This window comes from Armigeres subalbatus, chromosome 2 (assembly GCF_024139115.2).
Source record: "Armigeres subalbatus isolate Guangzhou_Male chromosome 2, GZ_Asu_2, whole genome shotgun sequence".
NCBI classification, from domain to species: Eukaryota; Metazoa; Arthropoda; class Insecta; order Diptera; family Culicidae; genus Armigeres; species Armigeres subalbatus.
Window position 1 is genome coordinate 439,970,859 of NC_085140.1, and position 11,973 is coordinate 439,982,831.

Consider the following 11,973-nt stretch of genomic DNA (forward strand, 5'->3'; position numbering starts at 1 on the left):
CGGAGTTGTTCCACGCTAAAAACCAATAATCCTTGCGAGTTTGGGAACCAATTAGAAAAAAGTCATAAAGAATGCAATAAATATCCGAATCAAATTGCATAAAGGTTATTTTGAATCATATATGAAGCAGTAAAAAAGCATTATAAATGAAGTCATATGGAATCAGATTGAGTTACTAATCCACACTTTATAATGCGATGTGCAATTTTTTGTTCGCAATGTATGTGTTCATGTGGCTTTGAGGATTGTTGCAAGACTGGCATCTCGAAGATCTTTGAATCGAATCTGGGCATGTCCGATATTTCGAAATTTGTAAATGCAGAATAATAGAAGAGAACTTTAAAAAACATCATAAGAATTCATCATGGATCAGTGGATTTTTTGCCACAATCGTTCAATTTACCTTATATTGCTGAAAAAAGCATATAGCCAAAAAGATTTTTTAGGTATGGGTACCTTTAAGTTGTTAACGTTACAATGTTGAGTTATAAATTGATACATACGAAGTCATAAAAAACGATAAATATAATTATAATTCATTCATTTATTCAGACTAAGGCCGAAGTGGCCTGTGCGGTATATAAGAGTCTTCTCCATTCGGCTCGGTCCATGGCTACACGTCGCCAGCCACGCAGTCTACGGAGGGTCCGCAAGTCATCTTCCACCTGATCGATCCACCTTGCCCGCTGCGCACCTCGCCTTCTTGTATCCGTCGGATCGTTGTCGAGAATCATCGTCACCGGGTTATTGTCCGACATTCTGGCTACGTGCCCGGCCCACCGCAGTCGTCCGATTTTCGCGGTGTGAACGATGGATGGTTCTCCCAGCAGCTGATGCAACTCGTGGTTCATTCGCCTCCTCCACGTACCGTCCGCCATATGCACTCCACCATAGATGGTACGCAGCACTTTCCTTTCGAAAACTCCCAGTGCGCGTTGGTCCTCCACGAGCATCGTCCAGGTCTCGTGTCCGTAGAGGACTACCGGTCTAATGAGCGTTTTGTAGATTGTCAGTCTGGTACGGCGGCGAACTCTATTCGATCGGAGCGTCTTGCGGAGTCCAAAGTATGCACGATTTCCAGCCACTATACGTCTCCGAATTTCTCTGCTGGTATCATTTTCGGCAGTCACCAGTGAGCCCAAGTACACAAATTCTTCTACCACCTCGATTTCTTCACCATCGATGCCAACTCGCGGTGGGTGGCTCACATTGTCTTCTCTTGAACCTCTTCCTATCATGTACTTCGTCTTCGACGTGTTGATGACTAGTCCGATCCGCTTGGCTTCCCTCTTCAGTCTGATGTAGGTTTCCTCCATCTTCTCAAAGTTACGTACCATAATATCTATGTCGTCGGCGAAGCCAAATAGCTGGACGGACTTATTGAAAATTGTACCACTCGTGTCAATCCCTGCCCTTCGTACTACTCCCTCCAAAGCGATGTTGAATAGCAGACACGAAAGACCATCACCTTGGCGTAACCCTCTACGGGTTTCGAAGGGACTCGAGAATGCCCCTGAAACTCGAACTACGCACATCACCCGATCCATCGTCGCTTTGATCAACCGTGTCAGTTTATCCGGAAATCCGTTTTCGTGCATTAGCTACCATAGCTGGTCCCGATCGATTGTATCATATGCGGCTTTGAAGTCGATGAATAGATGATGTGTGGGCACGTTGTATTCGCGGCACTTCTGCAGTACTTGGCGAATGGCGAACACCTGGTCCGTGGTGGAGCGTTCGCCCATAAAACCCGCCTGGTACTGCCCCACGAACTCCCTTGCAATTGGTGCTAGTTGACGGCATAAAATTTGGGAGAGTACCTTGTAGGCGGCGTTCAGCAATGTGATTGTGCGGTAGTTGCTACAATCCAGCTTATCGCCCTTTTTGTAGATGGGACACACGACACCTTCCATCCACTCCTGCGGCAAAACTTCCTCCTCCCAAACCTTGGTAATGACCTAGTGCAGCGCTCTAGCTAGTGCCTCACCACCGTGTTTAAATAGCTCTCCTGGTAGTTGGTCAACCCCAGGGGCTTTGTTGTTCTTCAGCCGGCCAATCTCCTCCTGGATTTCTTGGAGATCCGGAGCCGGTAGAATTATGTCCTGCGCGCGTTCCCCCAGGTCCATCACCATGCCGCCATCTTCGTCTGCCACATCGCCATTCAGGTGTTCTTCGTAGTGCTGCCGCCACCTTTGGATCACCTCACGCTCGTTCGTAAGAAGGTTCCAGTTTATGTCCTTACACATATCGGGCTGTGGCACGTGGCCCTGACGTGAACGGTTCAACTTCTCATAGAACTTTCGTGTGTTATTAGCACGGTACAGTTGCTCCGTCTCTTCACGGTCTCGATCTTCCTGCTGACGCTTTTTCCTCCGGAAAATCGAGTTTTGTCTGTTCCGCGCCTGTTTATATCGTGCCTCGTTCGCCCTCGTGCGGTGTTGCAGCAATCTCGCCCATGCTGCATGCTTTCCTTCTACTAACTGCTCACATTCACCGTCATACCAGTCGTTTCTCTGATCCGGGGGCACCGTGCCAAGTGCAGCGGTTGCGGTGCTACAAATGGCGGATCGAATATCTCTCCAGCCATCTTCAAGAGACGCTGCGCCTAGCTGCTCTTCCGTTGGGAGTGCCACTTCCAGCTGCTGCGCGTATTCTTGGGCTAGTCTACCGTCTTGTAGCCGCCCAATATTAAGCCGCGGCGTCCGACTTCGACGCGTGTTGTACACCGTCGAGAGTTTTGAGCGCAGGCATACTGCAACGAGGTAGTGGTCGGATTCAATATTCACACTGCGGTAAGTGCGGACGTTCGTGATGTCGGAGAAGAATTTACCGTCGATTAGAACGTGGTCGATTTGGTTTTCCGTTTCTTGGTTAGGTGATCTCCATGTGGCCTTGTGGATATTTTTGCGGGGAAAGAAGGTGCTTCGGACTACCATTCCGCGGGAGGCTGTGAAGTTTATGCATCGTTGGCCGTTGTCATTCGATACGGTGTGGACTATCCGGTCCGATGACCGGTCTATACATTTTCAATATAGTTATAAACGAAGTTGTATAAAGGATCATTTTACTTAATATGAAATCATATAATCAAGAAAACTTATTCCGCATGTACGTATATGGCCTCCAAATGTGTACGTATAGGTGGAATCTATGCATTTTATATGATCCTTTTTTACCGAATAAGTATCCACTTAACTGAATTGCAAATCAGTTATATGAACAGAATTGTTGGCTGGGTGGAGACGCGTGCTGCAGATATTCCGGAAGGTGGCAGCGTGGAAGACCAATGGACCGCCATCAAGAATGCCTTCATCACCACCAGCGAGAACAATCTGGGCGAACTACGCACCCAGAGAAAACAATGGATCACCGATGAGACCTGGAGAAAGATAGAGGAGCGAAGAGAAGTCAAAGCCGCGATAGAGCGATCGAAAACCAGAGGAGCCAAAGTCTTAGCCCGTCAACGATACGTGGCTCTTGAGAAGGAAGTAAAACGCTCATGTCGACGGGACAAGCGAGCGTGGGCAGACTCTCTGGCCGACGAAGGAGAGAGAGCCGCCGCAACCGGGGACAATCGCCTCCTCTACGATATCTCACGACGCTTAAGCGGGGCGAAGATGAATGCAATGATGCCTGTGAAAGACGCGAATGATCAGTTATTGACCGACCCAACTGACCAGCTGAAACGCTGTTTCGAGCACTTCGAACAACTTTTTCAAGTGCCAGCCAGGCCATCACCACCTCGGCATGATCTGCCTAGGATCCGACGTATAACACGCGACAATACCGAAGCTCCATCACTGTTAGAGATTCAAACAGCCATCCAAAGCATGAAATCGAATAAAGCCCCAGGGGTCGACCGCATATCAGCCGAGATGCTCAAAGCTCCGACATCCACTCAACTACTGCATCGTTTATTTCGTAATATCTGGGACACCGCAACTTTCCCGGTCGACTGGAAAGGTATCTTAGTGAAGGTGCCCAAAAAGGGTGACATTATGTTGCTGTGTACCGTTCTCAAAGTTCTGTGCAAAATTGTCCTAGCCCGGATTCAGGAGAAGATCGATGCGACTCCCCGGCGGCAGCAAGCCGGATTCCGTGCCGGAAGATCCTGTATGGACCATATTGTCACGCTCCGCATCATTCTGGAGCAGGTCAACGAATTCCAAGAGTCCCTTTACTTGGAATTCATTGACTACGAAAAAGCTTTCGACCGTCTCAATCACGAGGCACAGTACGAGGCCTTCTCGTGTAGAGTGCTGCACAGTGGGGTCTTGTCCGACCCTATCCGGGTCGTAGCTGGTGTGAGGCAAGGATGTATTCTATCACCGTTACTGTTCCTCATCGTAATCGATGAGATTCTGGTAGATGCGATTGACCGTGAACCAAACCGCGGGCTGTTATGGCAGCCTATAACCATGGAGCACCTAAATGACTTCGAATTGGCGGATGATGTTGCACTCCTCGCGCAACGGCGCTCTGATATGCAGAGTAAGCTCAACGACCTTGCCGAGCGATCCTCTTCGGCAGGTTTAGTCATCAACGTCAACAAAACCAAACCGTTGGATGTAAACACGGTGACTCCTTCCAGTTTCACAGTAGCCGGGCAACCAGTGGAGAATGTTGAAAGCTTCCAATATCTTGGTAGCCAAATGGCGTCAGACGGCGGTACCAAGATCGACATAGGCGCACCGATAAAGAAAGCAAGGGCTGCCTTTGTGAGTTTAAGAAATATCTGGAAAAACAGGCAGATAAGTGAACGCACCAAAATACGAATTTTCAACTCTAACGTGAAATCTGTGCTGTTATACGCTAGCGAAACATGGTGTGTATCAGTGGAGAACACTCAACGGCTGCAGGTGTTCATTAACAGATGCCTGCGGTATATAATTCGGGCCTGGTGGCCTCACAACTGGATCTCAAACAACGAGCTCCATCGTCGTTGTCACCAGAGGCCGATAGCAACAGAAATTCGGAATCGGAAGTGGGGCTGGGTCGGCCACACTCTACGTAGGGGCGGAAACGAAATCTGTAAAAAAGCATTAGACTGGAACCCAGCGGGACATCGCAGCAGAGGCTCATGGCGGCGAAGCCTCAATAAAGAAATAAAAGAAGTCGACCGAAATCTAACCTGGCAACAGATTAAAGCGATAGCCGGGCAACGCTCAGGATGGAGATCTTTCAAGTCGGCCCTTTGCACCACCGAAGGTGTACAGGACCCATAAGTAAGTAAGTAAGTTCAATAATTCAAGACTGCGTAGCCGTCCTTAAAATCGAAATAAATAATTTTCTTATACCGAGAAAACGGGATAAGAATTTGGATGATTTGTGCAGTTGATAAGATTATGGTCATTGGGGGAAACGAAGATGGATCGCGGCGCAAGTGCGCTGGCTAGGCTGAAAACTGCAATATGAACTGGTAAAGTAATGACGATATACGTAATGACGATATGACGATTTTGGAATTAAGAAATTTAAAATCGAATCGATAAACAAAAGTTATTATTTAAAAATCGACAGATTGAAAGCCGTTTGGTAGGGTACGAGCAAGTATGAAGTATGTGAATGGGAGCATAGATACCATCTATTGAATAGCACACAATCGAGGCGTGAATCTTCTTGACTAACGTCCGGGTTGTGGGCGGCAACGAATTTAAGAACTTGGGAACTTTGAGATTTAAGAATTAAGGAATTCAGGAATCTAGAAACTTGGGAATTCACGATTTTAGAAAGTTAGAAATTTGGGAAATCAACAATTGAAGAAATTTGGGGTTCAAGAATTTATGAATTTATGGATTTGGGAATTTTAGGAATTTGGGAATTCAGGAATCCTCGTTGAATATCTTCTAGATTTCTTTCAGAAACCCATCGTGGAGATCCTCCAAGATTCCATTCAGGAGAATCCCACAAATGTAATTCCTGCAATTCTTATATGAATTATTCCTAGGTCTTCAACCAGGAATTCCTCCTGGATTTCCTGAAGGAGATCTTCGAGAGTTTCTACATAAATTCCTTTTGCAGTTATTCCACGAATATCTCCTGAAGTTCAGCCAGAAATTTCACCTGAGGAGCCCATATCAATTTCTCCTGCAGTTCCTGCACAATTCCACTGTGAAGTTCTTCCACAAATGTATCATGAAATCCTTCAAAGAGCTCCTTCTCGAATTCCACCAGAAAATTCTCCTGGAGTTTCTACGATAACTCATCCCAAATCAGTTCAATCAAAGTTAAGGTGATTATACAATCAAGCCAAGTGGTGAATTTCAAATTCACCACACGGTTTTTACTCCTATTATCAAAAGTTCAAATCCAGCGCATTAGTTTTCGTACAATGCTGAAATTAAAGTCGATTGTTTAGCATAAGTAAGCAAATGATCTAGGGATGTTTCATCCCTATGAGCGTATGTGGTTCTCGCAATTCGTGCTCTTGAAAAATCACTAGAAAAAGCACGTGGTTTCCAAGATGGCCGATTTGTGGCTTTGTTGTATAACCACCTTAATTGCCTATTTCCGGGGATTAAACCACCCGACTTGGACATTAATTTACAACGTTGTGGAAACTAATATGTGAATATGTACGTTATGTGAAAGATATTGATTTGGAAAATGTATTGGCGGTAACCACTTTCCCTTCGATGGGACTCGAACCCATAACCCTACAGTACGCTAGACTGGTGCTTTAGCCAACTAAGCTACGAAGGACCTTCGTCGGCCTTCGCAACCTAGCGGCTACTGAACGAGCTCGAGATTCCCAAATTGGACGCATAGTCAAATCACTCGCAATCCATTTCTTAAGCCAACACTTCCACATGTGTATAGTACACGTTCACATTATTTTTCTCACTTTTGTCACTAAAAGTTGTAACCGTCGTGAGTTATTCCAAGAATTCCTGGAAGAAGAATTTCTAGATAAACCACAGGTAGAATTCCTGAAGGAACTCCAAGAAAACCCTGACAGAACTTCACAAGGAAACCCTGCAAAAGCTCCTGGAAAATCAAAAGAGAAATACTTGGAAGAACTACAGAAGGATCTACAGGAGTAATTTCTAGAGGAGCTCAAAGAAGAATTTTCATAGAATTCCTCCAGGAATAAATTCTGAATTCCTTCAGAATGAGTTCCTTGGGGAATTCTGAATGAATTTCTGAAGGAATTCAGAATTTATTCCTGGAGGAATTCAGAATTCATTCCTGGAGCAATTAAGAATTATTTCCTGGGAGGAATTCAGAATTCATTCCTGGGGGAATTCAGAATGAATTCCTGGGGGAATTCAGAATGAATTCCTGGGGGAATTCAGAATGAATTCCTGGGGGAATTCAGAATGAATTCCTGGGGGAATTCTGAATGAATTCCAGGGGGAATTCTGAATGAATTCCAGGGGAGATTCTAAATGAATTTCTGAAGGAATTCAGATTTTATTCCTGGTGGAATTCAGAATTAATTCCTGGAGGAATTCAGAATTGATTCCAGGAGGAATTTAGAATTCCTGGGGAAATTCAGGATGAATTTTAGTAATTCTTCTTGGAGCTCCTCCAGGATTCCTTTCTGGAACTTCTTCAAAAATTCTTCTTTGAGCTCCTCTAGAAATTACTCCTGTAGATCCTCCTGTAGTTCTTCCAAGTATTTCTCTTTTGATTTTCCAGGAGCTTTTGCAGGGTTTCCTTGTGAAGTTCTGTCAGGGTTTTCTTGGAGTTCCTTCAGGAATTCTACCTGTGGTTTATCTAGAAATTCTTCTTCCAGGAATTCTTGGAATAACTCACGACGGTTACAACTTTTAGTGACAAAAGTGAGAAAAATAATGTGAACGTGTACTATACACATGTGGAAGTGTTGGCTTGAGAAATGGATTGCGAGTGATTTGACTATGCGTCCAATTTGGGAATCTCGAGCTCGTTCAGTAGCCGCTAGGTTGCGAAGGCCGACGGAGGTCCTTCGTAGCTTAGTTGGCTAAAGCACCAGTCTAGCGTACTGTAGGGTCATGGGTTCGAGTCCCATCGAAGGGAAAGTGGTTACCGCCAATACATTTTCCAAATCAATATCTTTCACATAACGTACATATTCACATATTAGTTTCCACAACGTTGTAAATTAATGTCCAAGTCGGGTGGTTTAATCCCCGGAAATAGGCAATTAACTTTGATTGAACTGATTTGGGATGAGTTATCGTAGAAACTCCAGGAGAATTTTCTGGTGGAATTCGAGAAGGAGCTCTTTGAAGGATTTCATGATACATTTGTGGAAGAACTTCAGAGTGGAATTGTGCAGGAACAGCAGAAGAAATTGCTGTGGGCTCCTCAGGTGAAATTTCTGGCTGAACTTCAGGAGATATTCGTGGAATAACTGCAAAAGGAATTTATGTAGAAACTCTCGACGATCTCCTTGGTGGTGGCTGGCCCAATTATTACTTCCGGTCTTTTACTATACTTAGTATAGTAATAGTCAAGCATTCGTTCTACATATTACTAATATGGGGGTAAGCGTGGTGAATTGTTATAGAATTTAAAAAGAAAACGAATGCTAAGACCAAGTGCCACTGGATGACTCCAAACGGGCCAGTATAATGTGGGGTAGTCAGGGTTTAACTAAATTAGCTAATAGTATAACTTATTTTGCCACGCACCAATTTCAGTATAATTTGTTTCTACGAATCAAATTCCTAGAAGTTAGGTTTTCAGCATTACTTAGCGCAAGAGAGGGTTTAAACTCTGCGTTAAACTGAATTTTATTCGCCGATTCGGGGCGTTATCATGAGTGATCAGCACTCATGGAACACATTGTTTAATGCGAATGTCAGCCGGGTTCGATCAAAAGTGTTAGATTTAGTGTAATTAGTTTAATTATTTTTTATTTAGGCATCAAACGTTAGGAGCATGTTTTCAGCGTCGCACAGCCCAGGAGAGGGTGTAAGCTCACAACGGTATAGTGTAGGCCGTCCTCGATTGGGGTCCTGTGGGTCGCATGTAGTGGCTGTGCTCAGGGCAGTTATGTGTTGAAAGCGGTTTCGGGGCAGTTAGGATTGAGTTTTAATATAAACAGATGTAGGATTGAACAAAGTTATAACCTTTAAGGTTCATATTGTGGAGACTATTGACAGCCAAAGCGTTGAGGATAAGCTTTTAGTTAGCAACTGAATTAATTTATCCGATTTGGAATCCTAGATTGAATAGTAGGTATATATGGACAATAATAGAAACTATATACAGTTATCATTTTATTAAGTATTGAGGATATGTTTTTGGTTAAGTTGAGTATTAGATGGGCATGTGTTATATCCATTAATAAGACAGAATTATTAGAACTGTATTTTTGTCTTTGTAGTAAGATTAATTACTTACTAATGTTTTGCGGGCCGGCGAGTGAAAGCGGCCCAATTCTTTTATCTACCTCTTTCCAGACGACCAGTGATGAAGAAAATCTTATTGTTCCGGTATCAGCAGTGGTATTCATATTCATAACAACCACCGTCAATACAGGAAGTCTGTGTTCACAACGTGATTACTTCTAGGACAATCCCAACATCTTCTGTGAATTGCAGATAAGTATTGCGTTTATATTTTAATTGCACTGAGCTCGTTCTAATCTGATCGATGAATGAATTTACTTGTCACTAATCAATATCATTAGTAAATTTAAATATTCCCGTAGATTAGAAAAGCAAGTACATATATTTCTATTTTATGGCAACATATCACAACGAAACGGACCCTTGGGAGCCTTAAGTAAGATCTCGGTCCGGTTGCATCTAAGGAGATCTTAGTGCAGTGCACACCGGACGTGTTGCCCAGTAGACGTATCGCTCAGTGGTATTTAAATACAACGCAGATAGGCTATGGTCAGAGGGTGCGTTGATATTACAAGATTACAAGATTAAACTCTCGAAGATCTCCTTCAGGAAATCCAGGAGGAATTCCTGGTTGAAGACCTAGGAATAATTCATATAAGAATTGCAGGAATTACATTTGTGAGATTCTCCTGAATGGAATCTTGGAGGATCTCTACGATGGGTTTCTGAAAGAAATCTAGAAGATATTCAACGAGGATTCCTGAATTCCCAAATTCCTAAAATTCCCAAATCCATAAATTCATAAATTCTTGAACCCCAAATTTCTTCAATTGTTGATTTCCCAAATTTCTAACTTTCTAAAATCGTGAATTCCCAAGTTTCTAGAATAATGTTTGGCTGTTTCGCCCTTTTCAAATGTTGGTCTAGAAATGACCTTATGCCAAATGTCCGCACCCGCCAAATTGTATACAATTTAAAATTTTCATTTCATTATTTTATTCATTTAAAGTTAAATCAAATTAAAACGTGAATAAGCAAACTTGATCGGAAGAGCACCATTTCAGCTTAAGATAGCGTAAATGTCCGCATATCAAGTTTTACGCGCTGTTCACATTCCATTTTTATTTATTTTTCTGTTTGCTTTCGATACAGGTTCATGCAGTATTCTTATCTTAAACCATCACCTCACCTTCAGCCCAGGTTGTTAGCACATCATGCTGTTAATTTGTTTATTACTCGGAGATCCTTACCCGTTGATACCATCACGTGGCATAACATAAAAAAAAACAAAACAATAAAAACTCCCACAGGCATCTCACCGACTGTTTGTTATATTATGCTCAATGCTGCCCTTTTTTTAATCCAGATTGCTTATATCCTCCTTCGACATATAAGTACCCCAATCGACTGGCGCGTTCGCAGCTGAACAGAATCGAAACAAACGGCACAGACGCAGACCGCGGGCTCGAGTGAGTGGGGCCAACCAACCGTTCGTAATTGATTGATATATGGGCCCATTCGAAAATTGCGCGGGTACTTGCAGCAAAAAGCGCAAGTGCACATTGCGCTGATGGAAGTAGAAGTGGCGCAAAAAAAACAACAAAGTAACCATCAAAAACAGGTGATAGCAAAAAAATTCGCATGTGCCAACAGTTTGTTTTGTTTTATTGCCTGTTAGATTAGATTAGGGGCTCTGAGGAGAATCATTGATTTTTATCGTTCTGGTGCTTTGCAGATGGAGTTGTTTCTCTTTGCACTGAAAGTCATGGTGAGTTACATTTCGTTTTATTGTAATAAATTAAAAGATTTCATATTTATACTACACTTAGTCGTACTTTGGTTTAATTCGCGATTTTGCTCGTTTTATGTTCACTTTTGCTTACTACTTAGTAAAATTAGTTTAAAAGTCTTCAAATAAGGAACGATTCTTTTGTTTTCTTTTGCGCGGTTTCTTACATCTTCTCTTTGACTTAGTTTACATTTCGATTTGCTTTGTAAAAGTCTAACGTCTCTACTCTGTACAGGGTATTAGTTACAAGGTTCACATCCATTCAACGATTTGTTTGTCATTATCTTACTACTTTGGTTACTATATCACTGCATTCGAAACAATAGGAATCATAAAGTCATAGCACTCTTAGTTTACTCTAAACATTCAATACTGGTCTGGTTTCATGGTTGCTTCGATTGGAATGATTTTATTCTAATTTTCTACGTAAAAATCTCCCCGACTTTCTGAGTAAAACTTTTCACAGTTTCCTGTCTGTTGACGTGCTGCTTTAGATGATATTTGAGCGCATTTTTCTGGGCAAACGATCTCCCACAAACGTCACACTCGAATGGATGAACTCCGCTGTGGATCCTCCGATGAACGATCAGATTACTAACGCTCGAATACGTTTTCGAGCAGGTCTCACAAGGTACTCGAATTTTTGAATGGACCGACCGGCTATGCTCCTGCAGTGCACGGCTGTCCACAAACGCCTTGGAGCAGTCCGCGTACGGACACTTGTACGGGCGCTCCGATGTGTGTCGTCTCCGATGTATGACCAGGTAGCTAGTAGTACTGAAGTTTTTGCCGCAAATCTCGCACTAGAAAATTGCACACAATTCCTGTTCATTAGCGCTCTCACAGTCAAACAGACAGACAAGTCAGGTCAGGGTTTGGAAAATTCGGTTCTGCGCTTAAAGC

At 43.2% G+C, this 11,973-nt stretch overlaps 1 protein-coding gene across 1 annotated transcript in view; it reads right to left on the reverse strand.

The window, feature by feature from the left end:
* Positions 1-11,050: 11,050 nt before the first annotated feature.
* LOC134218093 (zinc finger protein 600-like) overlaps positions 11,051-11,973 on the reverse strand; it is a 192,017-nt gene continuing 191,094 nt past the window's right edge. Inside the window, exon 10 of the mRNA XM_062696965.1 lies at positions 11,051-11,873. Within this exon, the coding sequence (XP_062552949.1) occupies positions 11,493-11,873 (381 nt within the window). The 3' untranslated portion in view covers positions 11,051-11,492. The remainder of the gene's footprint in view (positions 11,874-11,973) is intronic.